The sequence below is a fragment of the Anser brachyrhynchus genome, assembly GCF_964034855.1.
Source record: "Anser brachyrhynchus genome assembly, chromosome: Z".
NCBI classification, from domain to species: domain Eukaryota; kingdom Metazoa; phylum Chordata; class Aves; order Anseriformes; family Anatidae; genus Anser; species Anser brachyrhynchus.
Window position 1 is genome coordinate 62,134,284 of NC_137697.1, and position 25,819 is coordinate 62,160,102.

Consider the following 25,819-nt stretch of genomic DNA (forward strand, 5'->3'; position numbering starts at 1 on the left):
TGGCCTGTAAAAAGATACAACTACTATATCTTCATAGAAGGAAAATACATCACATGGTAAACTAGAATATATAATGCTATAGATATGAATGTCAAAATTGCAATGCAACTTCAGATATTGTATGCAAACTCAAGTACCAATAATAATTCAGTACGGATTAGTTTTTTAGAACTTCTTTCTTCATAAGAACAAATGCAAGATTAAAACAATCAAAAAAATTAAAAAACAACCAACCCACCAAAAAACCCTAACTGCATTACTTAGTCTAAATAAACTGTCCAAGTAGTATCCACAGTGTGCTTTTGGGTACCAAGATTTTCACCATAGCAAACTTTCTTCTCCGAGAAAGTTTCATTTATGTGAAAACCATAAAAATAAGGTATTATGGAACTTTTCTGGACAACCATAATCTCCTTTGACAGTTGTTTTATCCAGAGCACAGATGTTTGCCTCTTAACCATGAATGTTGGCTGACCTGCCCAAATCCCAATGAAAAACAGTTTTAAAAAGAAGCTTTCTCTGGAAATGGTTATGCAAACTGGAATCTTGATTTCACGTTAAAGTATACCCTCTGTCATACTTTCAAAAGCATATTTAAAAAAAAAAAAAAAGGTCACTTGAGCTCATGTACTCATGTACTGAAATCACAGATAAATACTTGCTATACTGATGAGGGTATAGATTATATCCAAGGCAGTATTAGCAACTAAATCAAGACGTAGATTGTTCTTTCAGATTTCAAATGACTTGGGGGGGGGAAGGGGGAAAAACAGGAAACTGCTATTTAGGTCTGCTTTTTTCATTAGGTGAAGTGGGTAACATATTCCATCTAACCTTCTCCATAGATGCGTACACAATGTAGTATAATCCTGGGGCAAAAGGAGCAGGGAGGGAAGAGATGTAGCTGAAAAGCAGCTATTTATGCTGCTTGTAAAGTGGGAAGAGCATGTGAAGCCAAAGGAAGGCTACGGTAGCAGGTCACCGGGTGATGAATGCTTATCAAAGATCATCATCCAAGCCCGCAGAGCGTGCAGCTTACTGACCATGGTGGACTTACAGGTACAGCATTAATATTTCTCTGCTAGGCCATGAAAACAAGCATGTTCCAGTTCCTGAAGGAGTTCCACGCGCAGGTCCAGTTTACCTTTCCGTAGTCACACTATAACTGGTATGCCAGTAGCTGCAAGTTGCTGGAAAACAGCTGAAGCCAACTGTCATCAAAATGAGATCACTGCTTCCTTGGGACAATACAATCTTTTTTTAGGGGGAGATGTGAGAAAACAATTGGCCATCTCCTCATTCCTTTATTTTACAGGAATTTAGTTTAAGGGAGGGGTTGAATCTTTTTTTAGAAGAGACATGATTCTCCTAAATAAAAACAGTTCTTGAAAGCTTCCAGACTCTGGCTGATAATCTCTGTACCTTCCAAAGGCAGACACATTTTTAGAGAGCTTAAAGACAAGAATAATGCTTATTATCTTACCTAATTATGTACTTTTGTTTGCCCATGCATACGCACACATACATACAAATGTAGTTAAGGGATGGTCAGAAGTTGTAGTGAATCGCTGCTAAGATGACACACACAAAGTGGGCACAATAACCCTCCTGTATCTTGTTTTCTTTGTATGGCTGAGATAACAGTTGTTTGATGTATCTTGTCAAAGGCTTGCAAGGTCTCACCACTTATTCAGCTCCTTTAAAGGGCTGTAACATTAGTTTTAACTTCCACAAATCCAGCAACACACTTCGGTGGCATCAGATACCACAGATTAACTACACATTAAAAGGACATTACGAATATGAAACTCCTAAGGTACTGAGATTTGAAAGCCTGCTGTAAAATGAATCTGTGGTGATTAGTTTTTAATATTTTAAGATTTTTTGGTCATTTTTACACTATTAAAATAGTGATGCATCAGTTTTAATGCACACAATAATGACATTATTCTATTTATAACTAAACAGTACTACTGTAACCTTTTCATTTTTAAACCCAGCTAGACAAGGAATACGTCAAAATTGTGCTAGAGGGTTGATGCAGGGACAACAGGTATATTAGAAGGAAAAGTGGTATCAATTTATTTCTGAAATTTTATACTTGAAGCCACTATTTATGTAATCTTGCGGGAAAAAAACAAATGAACTGCAAAATTGCACAGCTTAAGTGCTATACCATGTTATTTATAAAAGTAGGTCTTTGGAAATTCAGCTCAATTAGTTTCTTTAATAATTACAGAAGTCAATTCTTCATAAGTGAAAATGAATGCCAGAAAGGAACAATTTTTACAACATCTCAGAATAATGTAACTAGACTGTGAGCTAGGTATATCTTCTCCCTGTTGTCAAGTTTTTGTATTTATAACCAAACCTCCAATAACTTTTTCTAAAATGTGTATGGCCAGATGATGCAGCTGGCAATACTGCAACTGAATACTTTACTCCATTACTGACAATGAAAATAGTTCAACTGCAGTATGACTCACATACGTATAAATAGGTGTTTGTTAACAATGTACAAAGAGCATTTAAGAAATTTTTGACCCAGGAAAAATTCATATTTGAACAGTCAAAATATTCTGGGTCATGGCTGAAGAAAATCTTTTGTGATTTATACAGCAAATGTGTGCAATGTGCCTGGCTCTACACAAAGTCCTGTCTTCCCTTTAGTAACTGTCACCATTCTTTATAAACTATGGCATTTTGTAGAATCTGCATGATTCAGAAATGGGATTTGTACAAAACAGCTTCAATTTCTAGTCAAGTTCCTTCCTATCCTCACCTCAGACAGAAGAACTGGGAAAGTAAATAACTTTCTCTTTCCATGTTGGAGAAAAATTACATAAGCCAATAAGTCAGAAACTGCGTTCTTACAGTTTGTGAGATTTCCTTCATGATGTTGCATCCCCATAAATGACTTCTGATGGACTACAGTAAAACATAAGAAGAGATCTTAACAGATACTCATTCAGATATCACACTAATAACCTAACTCTGCAAATTCTCATGCACTATCCTTATATCATTTTCCTGTTGTTCCAGCCTTGTAGTACTTTAATCTTTTCTCCCTGCAGGACACTAATGACTTCTATAAAAGGAGTTCACCTTTTGAACACACATTTATCCAGCATATTTCTAGTGTCTTTCTGGGAATATGCAGAGCCTAGTGACTGAATGAACATGAATAAAAGTGAATTTTGCGTTCTAAAAAAATGACAAGCCATGTTGAAGCTGTATGTCAGAGCCTGTAATGCTCTGGTTGCCTGCACAGTCCAAGTATTATCTTTATGATTTACAGTGCAACAGGGAAAAAAAGAAAGAGAAAAAAAAAAAAAAGTTCAGAGTGCAAATATTCTTTGGTTTACTCATAACAACAACAAAAAAAAGGACACAGCAAACAGCAAAAACACTGGTAATTAAATAAACTACAAATTCTTTATATGCTTCCTAATAAAAAGTCTTCAGATGTTTGAAATGTATTAACTTCATGCTTTTAAGTACATTACAGTGTCTAGAAAGTCACATTTTTCTTTTCCCCAAAGGCAAGGCAGGGAGAAGATGAGGGAGAAAAAAGAATGAAAGGTAGGAAGGGAGAAGAGAACAAATTGATTCAAGATGTCACTTTTCCATTAGTTAAATAGCATATACCCCAAATTAATTTGTTTTCTAGATACATTGTACAAAAAGCAAACTGGCTTGGAATTTATTTTCAGATGCTTAAGCTTTCTGAATTCATATCCCCCTAACGTATAAAATAAGCTGACCCACACCTTTGCAAAAATAATTATGACTTATTAGCAGGGTTCTAGAAATCTTAAGGAATTGCACAAGTCACTGTGTTTTACCTTACAATTTTGTATGTAGAGTTAAAATCACATACCACAGGTGTTGTCTAGGGAGTACTTTTTTTCCAATTAGGCAATTTTACTGTAGCTTATTGTTTCTGACATAATTAAAGGAAACAAGGCATCTGTGTAGATCTGTAAGGATCACTTAGTAGCCTTTCAGACAAAGTTTTCACCACTGAGCTGGAGATGAACAAACCAGTTCAGACTTTATGTGACAGCATCACAGATATTATGTAAAACTGAATGTTTCATAAGGTCAACACCAGGAAGTTGTGATCTGTGCAGTGCTTATAAAAGACTATAAATGAATCAAATATATATTTTACAAATAAGCTGAAGAAATTATAGACTGTACCATCACCACGTTAATTATTTACCTGGACTCTGATCACTTATATTTCTGTAAATATAAAAGATTTGGATTGTCTGACAGCTTATCATTTTGTTTTGCATATCTGTCTTGCAAGACTCTTACTCTACTTGGACCCTTCTGTTTTATTGTCTTTATCCAGCTGTTTTTGTGGGCAAAGCACAGTGAAACAATGTCATGTGCTGTCTTTCTTCCATATGGACTGCAAATAGCAATAGACAGCTCATAACAAGGAATCAGTTTAATAAAGATCGTTCTGAAATATTTGTCAAAATATATATATATATATATAAAAAATCCCCAAAACGAGCAAAAAACCACCTTTTGCATGCTCCCTTATTCCTTCATAAATCAACAGTGTTCCATCTACAAATAATGCATAGGCAGTCAACTTTTATACAGGTACTTATATGTTCCCCTCATCTAGCATTTTGTTGACACCATCACAAAGTTTCTGCAAATGGAGTTTATAAGGTCCAAAGGGATTGTACAAGGCAGCCAAAAATTCACAATCAGAGAAGTGATCAAACACGTTGTTCACCCGTCCATGTGACTTTGCAGTTAGGTGACGCTGAATGATCTGGTGAAGTAGCTCTCTACAGTCATTTAACAGTTTGGACAAAAAATTCCTGTCAAAGGTATAATCCACCTGATGGAAACTGACCACGGTCTTAGCCAGCTGATGAACTTTCTTCTTGAATTTCTCCATCAATGCTATTTCATCCTGATTAAATTGGTTGTTCCTGTACAGGATCGCCAATTTGAGGACTATTTTAATGAGGTTTTTAATGATCTTCTCTGCTTCCTTTTTATTTTGTGTGTATTCCTTTGTCACTCTGTAAAGCTCATCTAAAACATCACTGCTTGTATCATCTATCAACGTAGTTGCTATTGATTTGGATACCATTTTTCCAAGGATCTTCTTCTGGGCCTGAATGGCCAAACTTTTGGAATTGAAGACATCGGTGGCCACTAGAAAAAAAAAAAAAAAAGAGGAAAAAAAAGAAAGAATGTATTCAGTACTTCATCACACACATACTACAAACAGCAAGCTAAGGAGTATTTCTGTATGTATCCATTCATCTTACTCCCTACTAATTACCACAGAAATAATGTAAATGTACTGTATATGGTAGCAGAAACAAGTTTCAGTACCTAATATTCTGTTGTCTTTAGGTTTACATTCTTTTAGAATTTTTTAGATTTGAGAAAATCAAAAAATTAGACAGAACGTGCTCAAAAAATGTTTTAAAATATCTCTCTGTATAAATACCTTTATATGTATGGATTGATGGGATTTCCAATCTAGGCAATGAACCTACCCTATTCAATCAGATGACTCCTAAGTTTGATCTAATTTTCATACTCATAATGAAATCTGAAACTAGCTAGTTTGGTAAAATCCTTTCTGCATTTTGCATGGGAATAGCTAAGAACTGGACACTAAGGAAATTAAGAAACCATGACTAATGACAACTACCAGTGCTATTCCATTAGATACAGTAAATCAACGTATCAACTACTGTAAATCTTTTTCCTTCTTAACATTTTATGTGATAAGTGAATTCAGATCCCATGTATGCATTCTGCAATACACATATAAAAGCAAAAATCCTTTGCTGAAGGCTGTATCAAGATTCTCTGGACGCAATCCGAAGATGCTAATTTTCAGAGGGAAAGCAAGTATATATTAACTCATCTATGTCCTATACTAAATGCAGAAACAGCCAAAAACGAAAAGTCTAGGGTTTGCCATTACACTTGCTAACATCACCTCATTAAGGAACTGCTCTGTGATCGATAAAGTAGATCCTACAACAGGTTTCTACGCTCAACACTATGCTTGCTTACACAAATATACCCAATGAGGTTCCAGTCTTTGTGAGGCTCCAGTCTTTTGTAATTTCTTTAAACGCTTTAAAAAAAACAAACATTCTTTCACACACTTGTTCTGTGAAAAGTTCCTACACATATTCTCTTGTCAGTGACCATTATTTACTGCACCTTCTCCACCAAGTCATATGTGAATTTCTATTTTCATGGAGAACTGCCTGGGAGGAGGCTGCCTTCAAGCTGCAGCTTTCCTGGAGTCTCAGGCAGACTGAAGGAGGGCTTCAGCTGTTTACATTTATTGCACATATGGAAGGTTTACTTTGCAAACACAGGGCCAGGAAAGATTATTTTTTTTTTAATGAAAACATAAACTCTGCAGATGCCAAACAGTAAGTCCCTGAAATTGGAAAAGGTTTCCTTTTGACTGTTTGTGCTTGGGCAATTGGGTGTGTTATGATCCACGGTGCCTCTGGGGTTCCAGCAAGGAAAAGGAGCTTGCCTTCAGGACAAGTGAGACACAAATCTGTATTTTTTCTTGATTTTTTTTTTTTTTGAGAAACTTAGTAAAAGGCTGCTTTTCTATGATCTCAGAAACTTTCAAGAGAGTTTGTTTCTTATTTGGACTTTTACTGCATACTTCTTTTTGAAGCACAAAGTGTTTGAGTGCATTTTTAAAAAATCTTTACTACATGAGGACACTCAAAAACCAAAGATCCCATTGTTAAGTATCTTGGGTAAAGCACCCAAGATCATAAGATGGACATGTTTCTAAACCACAAAGATCCAGAAAGAAGTTAAAGATGCTAAGCAGTCAATCTGAACTGAAAACATTTGATTCAATGTTTGTGTTTTCAAATATAAAACCGTAACTCCTTTATTCAAATAAAACTAATCAAAACATTTCAAAGTAGTCAAATACTAGAATTCAATAGCCAATGCATTACAAAGATCTACAGATAAATATTAGCTTTTATTTTTCTCCAAAACAGGAATATAGATGTTTCTTTCATAACTTTGCTTTCTTAAAACCTTCCAATTTTCTAGCTGTTCACAGTATCTTATGTTCCACAAAGATATACAGATGATTGTACTAATATAAGTCACTATTTCTTCCAAAAAACTTGTAAAGAAAAACAAACACACAATACAATCTATATTTTTATATTTTAAAATGTTCTTCCCCAGGATGCTGCAGGTATTCTTATAAAATTGTAACTATACCACACAGAACACTCCATTATAATTAAACAGAAATCAGTACAACCTTTCTCCAGCAAGTCACACAAACACTCAAATCTGGTTCTTACAATTTACACACATTAACTCAGAAAGTATCAATTTTAAGCAATTCAAAACTTGGCCGTTTTCTAAAGATTCAACAGTTTTCCAAAAAATAAAAATAAAAAATTACATTATGTAATTTCACATTTGACAAAGTGGAGCTCAACATGCACTTAGAATGCTATGCAGAACAGGACCTGCTCACTTAAAAGAGGTATTACAATCTTAATGGCATTTCTAAAAATTGTTCAAGTTTTGGGACTATGCAGCAAGGCTTACTTTCTATATAGTTAGCAATACAGCACAAGTCTACTTCTTTTTCTGTGTTATAACACGTGTTCTAATTAGATGGATAAATACATAAATTTCATACTTCAGTACTTCAGTCAGTCAGTCAAAAAAACATAAACTGCTTTTATTTTGTATTTTTTCCTCATCACCCATGTCAGAGAGCTGAAATGTACTTTGCAGACAAATGTTTGAATACAACTGAGTTTAAGGAGTAAGTTTACAGAGCTCCTTCAGACCCAGCATACATACATGCTTCCTTTAAAAAAAATGTAAAATTTTTACTTACTTGTTCAGCAAATGGAATTGCAATTGTTAATGCTGATAGCAGAAGCAGGGGAAAATAACCCAGGTGAAGACCGGCCTAAGACTTATTTACTCTGCTAAATCTAGCGCTTGCTTTATCACGCACTTTGAAACACTGTCAGAAGTTATCACGGAATGAACGTGTTTTTTTCCCCCTCTCCATTAGAGCCACTCTTCTCAGCTACCTTTCTCTTCTGTCCGAAGCACTTCATTTTACTTTGGCACCTCAGAATGCAAAAAATACATCGTGGCGGTTTCACTTCCTTGAAAAGAGAGCTGAAAGGAAATTGCACTGCTGAGCAAGCAGTGCAACGCCTGTACTGCTAACCGGCAACTGCCGCCACGGGCAGACCAGGAGGGAGACGAGCGGCCCCGGGACTCGATGGGCCAGGGACCTGCTGGGAAGTGGCCAGAGCCCTTCACCATCCCCTGCACCAGCTGGGAGCTGCACAACAAGGGTCTGGTTCAGCAGAGGATGCAGTGACAGCAGCAAGGGGCTGCCAGCTCCCGGCTCTGCGCGTCAGGCGCTCACTGTAGATGTTCTGAAATCTCAGATGCAAGCTCCAGAAAATAAGCATGCAAATCCATACTTAGACAACTACCTACAGCGGCCCCATTTTGTTAGGGTTGACCATACACGTAGCCACCATTAAGGAGCGACTGCCATGGGTGCTCAGTGTGCATACATATCTGGGTACACCTGCTTTATAGACAGGTCCAATCCTTGTGCTTTAAACCAAAATAATGTCATCTCTCTGGTGTCCTGCAGCATCCCCAGAATTTGGGCAGGTCATCACACTAATTTTAAGTATCTTTTGTAATGCTTTTTCTCATGACTCGCCAGCTGCTATTGCTTTGCTGTGCAGTTTAACACTTCACTTTTTAAAAGTATATTGCCATAAAACACCCTTTAAGAATCCCTGGGATGTCATTTTCTACACAAGCTACACAAATAAACAATTCTGTGAGCCTGCCATGATGTTCGGTGGAGCCGTCCCTCTGCAGAGCAAGGGGAGAGAGGCTCTCAGGGAGAAACCCGCAAGATTTTAGCAACAGGAACATCTGAAAAGTCTTTTCATCTATTTATGACTTAGAGGAGCAAAGGAGTTGCTAGAGACTGTCTTCTGCAAAGTTGGGAGCTTATTAATTACAAAACTTCTTAATTTTTGCAAAAAAAAAGTTTGCATGCTTAACATTAGTATTTTGTGCATTAAAGTCAATAAATGCTAGAGATGTAGTATTCTAGTTGTGTTTTTCCCCAAAAATGTTATCTTCCAAACGTTTTCCTTAAAACAGTGCTGAGAAATGTGAACTTTCAGTGAAAACTGAGAATTCTAGCTTAATAAACTCTCAGGAGAGTGGTATAAAAGTACTACGAGGCTATCACTTACAGCTGTGATGCTCATTTTTCCCTGATATGGAAGCCAGTATGCCTCCCTCTGTACTGTGGCAAATACCTATTACCAAATACCCTATTTCTCAATGCCATTTATACTAAAAAAAATACTTGAAAAAAAGTTGAATCAGATGATTTCACTGCCTTACAGCAAGTCAGAATCTCTTTTTCCACAAGGTAATGGTCAATGGTAGATGCAACAGCACTTGCAGGTAGGTGTATTCAATCTCATGCCTATTGACAATGAACACTTAATCACCGAGTGTTTCTAGGCTTGTTATCATAAAGATGGACCTGAAACAAAACAAAAAACAGTAAAAGCTTCCAGGGAACCCTGTTAGGACAAAGGCAAGTCAGGAGCTGAACTTTTTGACATGGGTTGTTTTTCTCATGTATGTGCTCAGCGTGTTGACATAACAGTCCTGGCCGAAGAGAGAATTTGTCTGCAGAGCCGCTAATAATAACGCTGCTGCATGAGACTGCTTTCACTTTAATGATGGTTGACATGCCATGTACTGCACTGGTAGCATGCAATGTCCAGAAACCTCAGGGGTTTTTGGCTGAGGCACAAAGGACACTTATACAGGGTCAGGAAGAGAAAAAAAAAAAAAAAAAAAAAACAGAACCAAACGAGCATTTCAGGCACCATTTAAGACTGTATCACAAAGTTTTGAGAAATGTGGCAACTGATTTCCTGCCTGGCTTCCTGTGTGGACATGTGAGCTTGCCTCTGCACCAGCAGCAGGTTGCAGCTGAAGCAAGCAGCCTGCGCGCTGTATGAATCCTGTGTCCAGTCAGACTCCTGGAGTGGGAGAACATCATTTCCCTGGAGGGAGACAATCTGAAATCAAGTAGGATAGACAGCACTGCACTTTCAAGTATATGTGACCACAAGTCACACCCCTCCAAAATCCTGAAATCAGCCAGATACCAAAAGATAGAAAAAGCTACTATTTTTTCCTCTGCCTTCTGTTTTGCAGGTCTTTACAGGGCTATATTTGTGTTCAAGAACGGTAAAAGCTAGAAAACTTTAGAAAATAAATGCACTAAGAAATAATACATGACTTCATGTATAAACACATGACTTCAGTAAGTTAAAGTTCCAACAGTGGTCAACTGCAAGAGCTAGCATCAGCGAACAACAACTCCTGGTGTACAGAACAGGCAGGAACAGTCACAAAAGCAGTTACCAGAGCTGTAACAACTTTCACAATATAGTTATTATGTAAAGATAAAAGTGAGTGGTAGAACACAGACTAAAAATTCTTCAGATATAAATAACGTAAGCTGATTTCTGTAACTGACACCATGATGTATATCTTCTTTTTAATAATTTTCTGAGGGAATGAGTCATGGCTTCAAAAAGCTTTTTTTTTTTTTCCTGTTTTTTTTTTTCTGTTTTTGTTTTGTTTTGAACAGAAGAGTCAGTGTAATGATTCTAGCCTGTACGAAGGTTACTCCTAACCCATGCAAAGTGCTTCAAAGTTTCTTGGGTAAAGGGTACGTTAAATTTATCTTTTAAAAAGCACGAAGTCCTTGCAATGTGAAAAGCGTTCAAAAAATGACCATGCCCCAGATGGCCACTTCAGAAAGTCAGCTGTTCTTTCTATTTGCAAATGTTTGTTCATGCGCTGGCTTTCCAAAAGCTGATGAAAATACAGCTTGTGTGAGATGTGCAAGACCAGGCAGCTCTGACAGCATCCACTGCTCAGCCTCGGACACTGGACTGCAACCTGTAAGCTGGCTAACGGCAGGAGTGGAAGAGACCAGGGCAGACATTGAGAAAAGGACTGGAACAGGGCAGATGGCCTGGGCCAGCAGCATTGGGCAGCAGAAAAAACGGAGGGCACACAGCTACGAGCTGAAGGTGAAAGGGGAAATAAAGACTGAAGGAATGTCAACAACAAAAATAATAAAGAGTCCTATTGAAAAGGAGAAAAATGTATTAAGAGAAGCAAAACTGAGCTGGTGAAAGAAAGGGGTATTTATTTATTTGGCCTGTTTTCCTGCAGGCTTTGCTCAGGGAGCCGAGCCCGGAGGATCTGCCGCTTCCACACGCTGTAGGGCACGGGAGCGCCATGGCCTACTTCCTGCCCTAACAGCAACAGCGGTGGCTGAAAGGAAGCTGCTGTACAGAAACACCCGATTCTGGTACAAAAAGTGTCGGGGGAACACCCAGCCTTTCCTACGACAGGACGCTGGTGACACCGCTGTTCACTCCCAAAGGTGAGGAAACATACGGTGCATTACTGTGGGCCTAGAGCCTGTGGCGCAGCCCTTAACCTGCCCTCTGGTCCATGCTGCCACAGGCCTCACCGGACTCATTTCTTCCACACGTCTTCCCTTCTTTTGGTTCAGGTACACAAAGTCGGTATTTGAGCAGCAAATATTGCATTTGGCACCTTGTTTTTAAAACGGGAGATTTATTTATGAGTATTGATTTTAACTAGAAAACAGTTCAAACTAAAATTTTCAACACATGCAAAGCGTATGTTCACAAATAAACCTTGCCTTCAGTTTTCTCAATAGGTACAGTGACTTGTACGAAATTCTCACCCACCATGATCTTTACCAACTAAGCATACTACAGGAACATTAATTAGTTGAGCAATGTGTATTAATTTTAACATTCATGCTGGAAGATCTTCAAAAGAAAAAATAACCAATCTGAAAGAAGTCAAGCCTAACACACAGCAAATATTGCATGAGCAGTCTTACTGGATTTGGAAGTCAGCTCTGAGGCTGCAAATACTCTGAAGCAATGGTTAATCAAGCAATTTTAGAAAAATATCTTGTTAATCAAGCATTTTTTTTGAAATATTTGGTATGTCTAATCTGCACACTCGTACTGAAAGCGAAGCGTATACATTCAGCAGCAGGGAACTTGGAAAAGATAAAAGAAAAGCTAGCAAACAGCACAGGGAACACCTTTCTTATCTGATGAAGTCCTGAAGAACTCATTACTAATAGGTCTACAAAACACAATACATAGTTGTATGTTCCTTATATTTCTATTTAATTCATTGCTTTAGTGTATTAAAATGACCCATATCTGACCAACAGCAAAAGAAGAAAAGACCCACTTTCTAGCTGCCGAAACAGAAACCATGAAAAACAGAAAACAAAGAGTTTTTTTATGTTGGTGGGTTGTTGGTTTTTTTTATGACCAAAAGGTAAGAAGAATTGCCAAAAAAAAGTACCTGGAGGTTAAGGTTGGGTAGTGTGGCAAGGAAGGATGCTATTACCAACAAGAATGTATGTGCAACATTTTGCAGTCCCATGAGAGCAGTCTGTGCCAACAAGTTATTCTGGTTTTACATGCTGGTGCTTCCCACAGCCACCCTGTGCATCACATGATACATGCTGTAGCTGATTTAGAAATTTAAAAAGCCTTCTTGAAAGCTTTTTATCCTAGAGCCTCTGTATGTACTTTAATTAACAGTGCAGCTTTAATAAGAAAAAAAAAATAACATTAACCTCTGATGACTGCTGTTACAGAAACATATTTTAAAATATATTGGATATTAAAAAGAGAACAAGAACACGACAGTCAAAGAGCGTGAGGTCATGAACTTAATTTGGTATTTCACTCCTTTGCCACCATTTGCTATCCTTGCTGGAATGTTACAACAGGTGCTGCAATATTAAATATGAAGCTTGTATATTTCAGCTGTTGGCCATTTCATGACTACCGCAAGTTCCTCTGTATCTACCAGTATGCAGGTGTCCATGTATACTCAAAAGCAACAGTGCACAAATCTTTTCATCTGAAACAAAGTGTATCCTAGGTCATTCCCTCAGAACAAGCAAATGCAGTCCAGAAAATGTATGTTTTTGTCCAGCCTTAGAAACATACACCAAACCACAGCAAGGCCAGTGCCAAGCTCCTTAACCCAAGAGGCACTTGCAATAAAATAATCTGGCCATTACAATTGAATCTTTTACCAAAAGTTAAAGTTAAAAAAGAGGTATCTAATTGCTTTTACAACCATGCCAGCAAAAGAAATGTCTTCTCACAATAAATAAATAAATAAATAAATAGCTGTAGGCACAAGACATTGTGATGCTGAATGCAAGAGGAAAAGCACTGAGACAGGCAGCCCCTAGGAAACTCTGAATGCATGAAGAGCATTATTTTTTACCCAGGAGAGGAAAAAAAAAAAAAGATCATGGTAGAGGAAGTTGAGGACACATGCGGCAAAAATACAACCAACTGACACCTGCCCATAAGACAGAGAGAAGATGGCAATCGAGCCTGAGAGGAACAGGTAAATCAATTACAAGAACAAAACACCAACTTGGTAGTTAAAATGCAAAGAGCATATATTTTGAATAGCATGTAAAGAAAGCCACAGCAGAAGAGAGTTCAAATGACAGAAATGTTTGTGAGTCTTTCACTGACTTTGAAAATAGTTAATAATGTTTTTCCTGTATTTCTAGTTCCAGTTCTCTGTTCTTCTCAGCTTCAATCTGTATGCCACAGTTTGCATCCTGCAGACAGGATGGGACTCCACTGGTATCTCTCCTTCAGTTCTAGGTTGAAAGACAACTAGAGACTTGTGCTTTGTTTATATGTATTACTCTCTCATCTTCCACCAGCTGCCCCAAATAACTAAATGATACCCCCCCACACACACACATAACTTGTCTTCTTTTTCTTTTTAAAAACCTATTCTGAGGCACCAAAGACTGCCACATTTACAGACCAGACACAGAAAAAAAAAATAGCAGTGATTCCCAGGGCACTTCTTCCATACCAAAACTGGAGTGCAGATTATAAAAACAAGGAAATATGCCATCTAAGAATTGTACTTATCAAATACCTGCCTGGGATACCGGTGATGCTTTTGAACTCTTTTGCTGCCCACAGAGTTGCAGTTTTAGTTTTACACTATGTTTTCCAGTTTTTATAGCATGAACGATATGTTTTCTGGCATTAAAAGCTTGGTTGTACATAGACTACATGCTTTGTTTACTCTTCTGTACTAGTCATTTGTTGTGGTTCTGATTAGGGAGGATTATATTTGATGGCCCTAGTGGCCTTTTCCATTCCCACTGCTAACATGCTTCCCTTACTTTCCTCTTCCACAAGGAACAAAATAAATTAATACCTCAGTTTTCATCCTTTATCCCAATGTTAAGTAGCCTGTTCACTCTGTATACACACTAACACTACCAGGACTTCTGCCCAAACTTCCAGCCATGAAATCAATGGATGAGAGTATTTTCTCTCCTTTACTCTCTTCCTCCCTTGCTGTCAGTTCAGAACAGGTTCCTCTAGAACTAAAGGCACAGTCTGTCTCTTGGAGCTTTGCTGTGATTTACATTTGTTTTCACTTGGTTTGCTTTATACCTGGCTTCTCCAACTTAAAACCAATGCTCAAAACAGACCAAAAAAAAAAAGGGGGGGGGGGGGGGGGGGGGACGGACACGACATATTTCTATACGTAACACTTATTAGAAAATAAAAACTTTTAAATATTTGACTTAAACCATAGTTCTCAAGCACAATTGCTAAGACTGTCAGAATCCACCTTCACAAATATGTTAGAGTTTGGTTTTGCTTTCATTAATGTTATTAAATGCTAGTAAAATACAAAGCAAAATAAAAAAGTTGATCTTTAATACTAGCAACTTGTTCTTCTGTAAAATTAAATCTTGTGGTTAAATATCATGTACTGAACACCGTCATTCTCTTTTATGTCAAGAAGCTGTATAATTTTTCTTTTGTAGAACAGAAAAGGTTCTGTTGTAGACACAGAACCTTGACTGATACATAGCAAGGCAACAGCAATACAATTTATTTTAAAATGTTGTAAATACTGACTAAATACTGACTAAAAATAGATGGTCTCCAGAGGTCCTTTTCAGCCTCAAATCTTCTGTGACTCTAAAACCTGGATCTATTTTGTAGTTTACCCCTTGGGGCAAGTCATAAGAGATTAAGTACATTGTTTTTTACCACTGTTAAGTGCAGAATTTAAATGTCCATTCTCTTCGTACTGGCATCAAATGTTATTTTTAAGCAGGCTATGAACAGCACCTGATCAGCCATGAAGTGATATCCGCATGACCTTCCATCATCAGGAAAGGGTTTTGTAGCTTGAGATTCTCAGGGCTATTACCCAAAAAGAAGGGGGGAATGCAAATTTGAATTCTAGAGAATGAAAAGCCACCAGTGGTGAAAATAAAAATGATCAATTTAAATTTCAAATTAGTTGGGTGACATTTTTGTACTGTCAGATGAAATAAAATGACAACAATTTTATCTTCACCTCACCATGAGATACTGCTATCCTCACAATGAAGTAATAATCCACAATGAACTATGTACATCTTAATCCACCATAATTCTTATCTCTGCCAATTGATTATAATAGCAACTGTTTGTTTTAAACAAAGGCTAGTTTAAACATACATCCTGGATGTCTTGCATCACAGATTTTTAGATTGCTAGTCCACAGCACTTAGGTCAAGACTGTGAACTTGGTGAAGACATATGACTGGTGAAGACACCAGAGCCAAAGTCTTCATTCTTACCTCTTCCTGAAGGATGCAGTATTTCTGTTCACAGCTGCTCAAACTCATGATTCATTGTTTCAAAATATTTGTAGTTCAAGATACAAAGACTAAGACATTATTTCTCAGTCAATATTTTTAATACAAATGCTTTATATTAAGATAAACGTTTTCTCTTTTATAAGTGGGAAAAAATAGACCTGTGTATCGGTGGATAAAATATTCACCAGTGTTACTTACTCATTTTGCTAACATTCAACCATAAATTTCTTCTTTCTATACACAGACTTTGTAGAATATCTTGCTAAAACAGACATAGTAAAAACAAAAACAGATCCCAAGAAAGTTTTGAGATTTAAAACAACAGATTTTCTACACTTTTCAAAGCCAAAGTTATTCCTATACTCCTTGATGAAGTTAATTAAGTGGAAGCTTGTCTGTGCATGCACCGATTCAGTGCTTTACTCATTCCTGTATGAAGTGCAGTGTAAACATTCTGGGATCAAGACTTGAGGGTACCACATTCTTGAAGGTCTACTGAAAGCACAGGTCAGCTTCCAATGCCTTAGGGAAACCTGCAAGTACCTACCTTCACAGCTAATTAAAATATATCTTATGATAAACTCCTGGATTTCACACTAGAAACCTTTCAAGGACAAATGCTCTCAAGTAAATGAAACACTAACTCTCACTTCACTGCAATTTTGTCTCACGCTCTGAAGTGCCAGCAGGAACACGACTCTGCAGAGACAACAACATTTGTGAATTACCACGTCAAAACAAAAAGTAGATTTCTCTCACTGGTGTGCAAGTAAGACTGGCTGATAGTTTTTTATTGACCTGTATAGTTACAAATATTGATACTGAGTTTAGCAACAAGTAAGGAAAAATATTTCCAAATATTTTTTTTACAGCAGGTATCCAATTCTCTCTGCATTGCTCCTGCTGAAACAGATCTGGAAAAATTTTTGATCCCAAGTTCTCCAAATGCAATCTGCCATCAGATGCAGTTGTGTGGCCTCTCTATTCATTGTTAGACAGTCAGGCACTAGAAGCCAGCACCAAAACATAACTGTGACAGGAAATCAACTGAAGAAAACGAACCAAAACAAACCCCAACCAAGGTAGGGAATCTTATGAAGAAAAATAAAATTTATGAGAAAATTACAAATGTAGAATAAAACTCCTAAAGGTCAGGTTTCTCATTTTCTCCTGTCCTCACCCAAAATGAGATTGTGCCCAGCTGACAGAAAGTTTAAGGCTTGTGCTTTTGCTGACACTATGGTTACAAGGAACCAATTTGCTTATAGTCACATGTGCATCACTAATCACACAATGTTTTCTGTTCAGTAGTCATTATGGAGATGTGTCCACAAAAGAAAAATTGTACACATAATTAAAAAATAATAATAATAATAATAAAAAACTCAGCAAATCAAGTGGCACAGACAGATAAAATGTGAAAATCTGTAATTTTTATATTTCCACACTAAGAAAAATTTAATATCAGTATATATAAAACTGACATTCAGATTGGAGCTATTTATTAATGCAGGTACAGTAAGTTTAAGCAAGTTTCTTACAAAGACATACACAGCAACTTTTACTACTAACCAGAAGTACTTCTACTAGATAGTACTGGACCTATGAGGTATCCACCCAATGAACAAATGTGAAAAATTATTCCTTGAAGATGAAAATAGACTTCAAAACCATTTCGAAATAGACAACATTATTTTTAGCCTCCTACTTCTATTGAATGTGATGTATGGAAAAATAGAAGTTTTTTTTTTTCAAAAAGCAGCATAGAAAGTATTTAGTATTTTTTCATTTAATATTTAGTATTTCTTCATAACTCTTTATGAAATGCTCTCCACTTACCACAGATCGTAATATGACTGTTAAAAAAAAAAATCAGTCCAGAAGGTTGAGATAACACCTGGATAACACCTGGAATACAGTCTTCATTTATTTTATGTTTATAAAAACTCTAAATGTTTTGGAAAAAAAAAAAAAAAGCAATTTGCTTTTCAAAAAGCAGTATTTACAAAACCTTATGTAATTGTTATATTTAACAGAAGATTTGTCCAAATGATAGTTACCGATGAAAGGTGTGATGTGTGCTTCTGAATAAGGGATACAAATGGTTATTGGTATCTGAGTATCACATTTTCCTTATGCTATCACTGGTACGTGTATTACAAAATACTGAGTATTCTTAGAAGCCATCCATCTAGCCAGTTACTACATTTGGAAATAATACTGTTAAGGAATACGGCCTTTCCAAATGTAGGTGCAAGGTACAACACCCAACTCAGTAAAACGGAAAAAAAATGTCAGAATTCTGAAACAAAATATCATCGTCCTGTCTGTGGAGCACTGTGCCCAGTTTTGGGCTCCCTCGCATCTCTGCCAAAGGAACTGACAAACTGAAGCAAGTCCATGAGAGCCACCAAAATGCTAAGGGAGCTGGAGCACAAGATACAGAGGACAGGCTGAGAGCGCTGGGTTTGCTCAGCCTGAGGAGGCTAGCAGGAGACCTAACTGGTACACCTGACTAACAAGAGAACTAACTGGTGAACCTGACTAATGGGAGACCTAACTGGTACACCCAACTTGTTACTGAAGGGCTGTAGAGAAAAAAGAGCCAGGTTCCTCTTTGACTAGCACAGCAAAAGAGTGAGGGACAGCAGGTGTGCTGCAGCAAGGACAATTCTCGCTAGATGTAAGGAAACAATTCTTCACAGCAAGAGTGAGTGGTACAGTACTGGAGTATGTTGCTAGAGGAGCAATGGGAGCACCATTCTTGATGACGCTAACAATTTGACCGGATAAAGCCTTAGCAACTTCAACTAATTCTTAATTTGGATGCTGCTCCAAAGCTGTCTCTGCAGTGAGTGGGAGGTCTTGCCAGATGACCTCCAAGAGCTCCCCACAGCTGACGTTAGTCTGTTGCTCTCTCTGTCGATGGTTCCCTATCTTAGAGGGACTGTATCTTACTCACAATTAAACACTTAGGTCCTGCAGTTCACTACGGATTAAAAGATTTGATTGCATAAGTGTAATTATCTTAATGGAATTTTCTCAAAGCAATGTAGCGTTCAACCCAACAACTGCAGCTAAATGATTAACCAGTTAAGAGCTCCAGTGCTTCCCCGAAGGAGCCTATCAGCTACAGCTAGTGCTTATCCCCCGGCCTCTGCTCGGATTACCGCCTCGCTTCCTCATCTGCCCCTGCTGCACAAGGAAGAGGTTGCAAAGTATGTGGGGTATGAAGATGAGCAAAGTGTTCAGCAGCAGACAGCTGCTGGGTATGGACTCCAAATGTGAGACAAGCGAAAAACACCAGTTCAGCACATCACATGCTAAGCCTGTAGAAGAGGCGATGGGAGCTGCCATCTAATTCATTCACTGATAGCTATTACCCTGACTTGGTCAGGGAAATAAAGCCAGCCGTTCTTTCAGTTTTTGAGGAGAGACATGCTGAGTTCCTTAACAGCTCTAAGCCAGGGCTCTCACTGAGAGCTGCAAGTGCCTACATCAAGATGTAGCTGCAGCAGCTGTATTACAAACCACAGAAGTTGTATTCCATTCTCAAAACCCTTTATCAGGTTTCTTATATTCTGCTTCATTAAATGTACAAACCTGCAAACTGCACTAAAAATTCTAACAGTTATGACTTGCCTGGTTACCCTGATCTTATTTCTTCCACATGTCCCATTGTTCCTTCTTCATTAAGGTGATAACTTCTTGCTTTTACTTCCACCCCCACTATCTGCATCTTTGGCAATGTTTTCCCCAATATGTTTGTGGTGCAGTACTACAATGTCCATTTGTCAATTATTCTTTCTTTTTCATAAACTTTTTTCCTTTTCTATCTTTCCCATATTAACATTAAATATTTTGCGTTTAGCTTCTCCTATTACTCTTGTATTCTAATAACCTACAGAAAGGATTACATTAAATGCCACATTGTTAAGCATTGCTCTAACTCACAGAACTGTGTAAACGACATTTATGACGCCACTAATCTCTTAAATCTCTTCATCTGCAGCAGGGATGTTATCTATGCAATAAGAAGTTTTCAACTGACTAATCTAGATCTCGTACACATCCACTGGGGCCAGTAGTCTGAAATTTTCAGACTGCTCTCAACAAAAAGCTCCTGTTTCACCAGCCATAATGTTTTACGGAGATTTTTGTCATGACAATGGGAAGTAGACGAAGAGTAAGCAAAACAGAGGAAGCCCACATTTCATAGTCTGGGGGGGCAGAACGTGAGTTTAATACATGGGGTTTAGTACTAGTTATTTGTGCTGCTTCACTGTGGCTTTGTACAGAAAATTGAGCTCTACAAAAAGGAAGGAGATGATCTCTAACTTTGGCAGCTGCCAAAGCTACCACAAATCACACAAAACCACTCTGATTTGGATTCAAAAAAAGAGAGAAATTCAATTTCTGCTTAATCTTACATTTTTCATTTCATTTATTCTAATTATGACCAGAAACAGTCTGTAACTTCAAATTTTGACGTGAAATGGGGCTGCCGTCATCTGGTACATGTCACATTTAAGTATGGATAACATTTTACTCGCACGGTTTGGACCTCCCCATTCACTATCACAAAAGCAGAAAAAAATGTAACAAGCACTGGCTATGGAGATCGTGGGATGCAGAATTCTGCTCTGTAGACTGCCAAGGGTGCTCTGGGTGCAGTAAGTGCCCCATAATAGCACAACAGCAGAGAGTTAGTTACTTAAATGAAGATTCTGCCCTGGAAAACTTCCAGTGAGAGCTCAGTGCAAAATGTCAAAGCAAATCCATGACTACATACAGGAGAGAGTATTTACTTCACAAAACAGAGAGCACACTGTGATGTTATAACCTCCATGTCTGTTTTCTAAAAGGAACAAAACAGGTGAGCTCATTCCTCACTAGTCTCCTTTGGATTAAAAAACGCTAATTGTGTCTAATAAAGCTCTGAGCGCTTTCAGGAATGCAGACAGATCTCCCTCCCATGAAATGTGGTATTTAAGTGTGATAAAGGTGCAACGCAGGCTCTCAATGCTTCTGAATTTGTAATACATTATCCATTGTTTCACAGGCTATGTATTACACTCCCTCTGATATCTGCAGTTATTTTCCTTTGAGATACTGTATTTCCTGTTGTTGGCTACTTATCCAACATAAAACCTGTAGATTGAAGATGAAGTTTTCTGAAGCTTCATGGAAATAATTTTTTCATTCTATTGAAGAAATATTCTTTAAAGATTCCATTTATACTACAGTAACTTTACATGCATTTGCATGTATTTAAGAAGGAATACTCATGATACATAGTTTTCATGTGAAACCACTAAGGACGTTCCCTTTGGATCACAGAAAGGAACTGAGTCAGGTAACAGCCTGAAACCATTTGTTACCTTCCTTGGTGTGTGACATGCCACCATGCAACACCAGGTTGAAACTATGCCATGAAATAGAATGGTTCTTTACTTTTCTACTGTTTATTTTTGTACTATTTCTTTACCAAAGTCTTTGCTTCATCCACAGGAAAAGCAACTACAAAAAAATGTCCCAAGTTATTTATATCTTGACAGTTGCTGGAATCCGTAAATGTAATACAGACTGATGCCATATATACACAACACACTTTACCACATCGTTGTGGTATACAGATGAATATGAAGATTGTTCTAAAGTTACTGAGCACTATGACTGAAGAAAAAAAAAAAAAAAGTTTCACATTAGCATTCTAATATGTACCATGCAGAGATCAAAGGCAGAAACTGAAAAGTCCAGATTTGTACAAAATACAAGGCAGTAATGACTGCATTCTATTAATGTATTTCTTACTCCCAGTTCATACTATATAAATGAGATTAGGCTGGAGATCGAGGATTATACCTTTATATGATTAATTGAAAAAAAAAAAAAGGAAAATCTTTGGGAGTTCATAATTCAAAACTTTTGGGTTTCATTGTAACCATGATCATTTCTGAATTTCAGAGTTCCTCATATATCCCTTCACTAGCTCTGGCCAGTGATACAGCCATCAACCACCTGATCATCTGTTTTAAGAAAAAAAAAAACAAAAGTTCTTCCTTTGCTTGCAAACAACATTAAAATAGTATTTTTCATGTACTTTTTCTTCTCTTTTCACTCTCTAGCACGTAGCAGATTATCTACTGTGCTTTCATTTCTAGCTTTGGCCTTGAAATGTACACACTTTGGCAAAATAACTACTTTGTAGTCATGTAAATGTACCATGTATTCCTTGCACTAGTAACGGAACTTTACCTACTAATGTCTTGGCAGAGCCTCGTAATTTGTGGGCAAATCAGAACTTATGTTTTAGGGACACCTTCAGTCTTGCACTTAAAGGAACAATCAACCACCCACTTTGCTAAACCATTTAAAAGATTATATACCTTCAGCGTTCAAAGCCTGAGCCTCAAATTGAGTTTGAATTTGTGACGTATCGATTTTGTTAATGCAAAAAGCACACAGCTCTAATCTTGATGAAGCAAAGAGATAGCTGAAAGATTCTGAATACCTACTTTATGCCACATACAGTAAACCATTACAAACCCACAGTACTGGACTGTATTTTTCAGCATCATGATCAGTGATCTTTCATGCCATGTTCAATCAGACTAGGCAAAGCAGTATATAAACTGCAGCTCTACAAATTCACCTGTTAATCCTGGTCTTTATTCACACAGACCCTTTTCTCACAGATCTTCTCAATTACTCCTTTACAGATGGGACTGCATTACTAGGAATACATTTACAGACTGACTGAAAAACCCTCTCAGTGGTATCTCTACCTCATCTTCCCGTAATGGTCACTGCTTTTATCTTCCACTCTATTAAAATCACAGTGCAGCAAAACCCAAGCATTTTCCCAGCCAAAAATAGCTAACAAAAAAGTTATCCCTTCTTTCCTGTCTCAGCCACCTGCTCCAAATTCTTTTTTTCCAGCATGAAGATCCTGGCATCTCAAATTGTATCAAATGAAACAAAATAATATGCACAGAAAGAAACAAATGTTTTCAGCGCATCTTAAGAATCTGAGTTATCTAAGAAGGTAAAAGATGTATTTTAAAAAGAAAATTTACATTTCAAACATAGACAACATTATAAAATTGTCTGGAGCTTCCTGTATGTAAACCAAAGGATGGTTCATGCTGTGGCATGCATGCTGATCTCTCCTACTGTAAAACTGAGAGAGAATGTTCACATTGCCATATTCTTTCTCACATATTCTCTTTTTCAAACAGTTTCTATGGAGAAATGCTTTTTCAGTTCTGCTTTTCAGTAAATCAGTCCTCCAGAATCTTCTTGGGTAAAACCAAATTCTGTCTTTAGTTCACCCACTCAATCAACAAGAAGAACAAAAGAAAACGGGGCATTTTTGTAATTCTTCATTATTAACCAGGTTCTACTGACATTATTACCACAAAGTTTGACCCAGTACTTTTCTGTACATCAAAAAAACACTCGTGCCTGTAAGCAGAAGCAGGGGTCCACAGTAATGTTACTCCTGAAGCAGGGGAAGTTGTAAGAGTGTGAGAGGAAAGCCAGCTAAAACACTCAAACCATTTCTTCTTTTCACCAACTACAAAATGCTCAGATTGCCATGCTGCTTTTTAACCTGTTGGTTGGTTTTGTGTTTTTGGTGTTTTGTTTTTTTTTCCATTTTCTGAGCCACACTGGATCCCTGCAACTCTAAGCCTCCCTGAGGACTACTCACAGCAATGAAACTTCAGTCCTGCCCTAAGAAATCCAGCTTACAGCCCTGCTCCCTCTTCTGAATAAACGTCCCTTTGTATGTGGGCCCCGTCAGGAAGCTGCCCCCTCCTCTGGCACGGTGGCTGCCCACCACCCGCTGCCCAGCCCATGCCACCAGTGCCGCGCGAAGCCCATCAGGCCCGGCTTGCGCCTCGCACTCGCTCTTGACAGGGAAGTGAGCAGCGCCGAGCTTATTCCCAAAATAATGACCTTTCACTTCTCCCCCACGCAACTTCCTCTTCTGTTGAAAAACGCAGCACTTCCAACTCCAGAGAAACCCTTCCTCTTTCGATACCCGACTGTTAGCGCCTTGAAGCACGGCTTCTCCCACTGATCAGCGCTCCATGCGCTAGGCCATGGCCAGGGACAGCCAGACCTCCCTGCTACTCAACACTTGGGATATTTCATGCCCAGCAAAACCCACAAGACACCAGGTCACTCTCCCTCCCCTCTGAGAGCCCAAAAGTGAGCAGAAAACTCTTGCTCCAGCTGAGGACATGTCCCTGGGCCCGGGGGTGCTGTGGAGCCGTTCCCCTACCTTCCCTGGACTCGTCCGCCTCCGAGCTCATGGTGCTGCGGGCAGACACGGCAGCTTCGGTGCGCCCTGAGGAGCTGCGAGTCGACTTCTCAGAAAAAGGAAAAAAAAAATGGGGGAAAGAAAAGAGAAAAAAAAAAAAAAAAAGAGGGTTGGGATTTTAAGGGGAAAAGTCTGAGAATTCAGCAAATCACAGCTCAGCTGCTCGGAAAGGATTCCGCCCCTTTCGGAGCGGCACACCAGCCGCCGTCTGGAAAAGCAGCGGCACCTCAACAGAAACTCTCACTTCCCTTGCCAGCAGTTGCCGGTTATGCATTTCATTCTCCCTGGTCTCTAGAAAGGGTGGAGTTTTACTTGTTACAGCTCGCCAGCGGGGTATGAGAAAGCAAGCACAGGAGACCAAAAACACCCTGGGCAAGGAACGGCATGTGATCGCAGCAACTGGCAAGCAGACTGGGGCTGTGCTAACTGGGGCAGTAAAATCTAATTTAAATCAATTACTTTTTAAGCTGAAGTTGTACATTTCAGCACTGGCTGCTATCTGGGATGAGTTCTGTAGTATCTGTAATTGCGCCGACTAAAGCAGGATGACTACACAAATGCTCAGAGGATGAGGAGCAGCAGCAGCCCTGTTCAGGCAGCTCAAGATGAAGCTAAAGAACACTTTTTTCCCTTCTTTCAGGCTGTGTGTGATGCCAGGCACCCTGAAAGGTGCAACTCACTTGTGCTGCATGCAGAAGCCACCTGATTTCTTTCTGCCCACACCCCTGTGAAGATCATCATCTTTAAATATCACTCCACGCTGTTCTACAGCACAGCAAGGGAGCAGTCATCTCCTGCAGCAACCCCCTGCCTCGTCACACAAAGGATCAGCAGCAAAAGCGGTGGGAACTATGTGCAAGCCTATTTTCCAGTTGGCACAGTCTTCAGTACAATCACTGTTACAAGGAACTATCTTTTCCTACTTATTCATTTAATTTATTTTTAGTACAGCAAACAGGACAAAAGCAGAGCAGAAAGGCTATTGCTCAGACCACAGCAGAGGCATACTTCTTTCCAGAGGAGCCCCAACTGCACGGCCAGCTCTGAAGCAGAGCCAGCTTTATGTGGGGACAGCACTCCCTCCCACCTCCAGGTAACAGGGCTCAACACACACCTCTGTAGGGCTGCAAGGGTCTTGGTGAAAGCAATGCAAGGAACAATGAGTGCGCATGTTCCTGGAGCCTCATCAAGAAGAAATAAAGCATACTTCAGGATGAAATCAGAAAGCTGTGAGCTACACAAAATTGGGGCACGTTCAAAAATAACAGTAAAAAAAATTAAGCACTTCAGTTTTGTAACGTTCAGATGTATTCATTAAAGTTTACGGGAACACTGTAAGTAGGAGGGATGGTTTTGCAAGTACAAGACATAGTCAGGACAGATGGTATGAATTCTCTAGCCATGGCCCATTTGCTGCATGGACCTGGGTAAATAATACTTCCGCATGTGAGCACTTGTTGTGCTATTCTGAGTGATTTTATTCTTGATAAGGACTGCCTTTTCCCCTGTACTTCACCTGTGCCTAAATAAGATCTCATTTTAAAGGCACTTGGCGACGCTGAAAATTTCTTGCTGACAAGATGTACAACCCCATGGGTCTCCTAAGG

General features: G+C 38.5%; 1 protein-coding gene across 3 annotated transcripts in view; it reads right to left on the reverse strand.

The window, feature by feature from the left end:
* Positions 1-3,337: 3,337 nt before the first annotated feature.
* Positions 3,338-25,819, reverse strand: part of TNFAIP8 (TNF alpha induced protein 8) — a 65,908-nt gene continuing 43,426 nt past the window's right edge. The window contains exons 1-2 of one of the 3 annotated variants that reach the window (XM_080573578.1): positions 24,174-24,923; positions 3,338-5,190 (exon numbers count right to left, since the gene is read on the reverse strand). In XM_080573578.1, coding sequence (XP_080429704.1) covers positions 4,625-5,190; positions 24,174-24,204 — 597 coding nt within the window. In that variant the 5' untranslated portion in view covers positions 24,205-24,923 and the 3' untranslated portion in view covers positions 3,338-4,624. Of the gene's footprint in view, positions 5,191-7,909; positions 9,353-24,173; positions 24,924-25,819 lie in introns of those variants that run through there. The other 2 variants (XM_080573579.1, XM_080573580.1) reach the window with 2 other exon arrangements.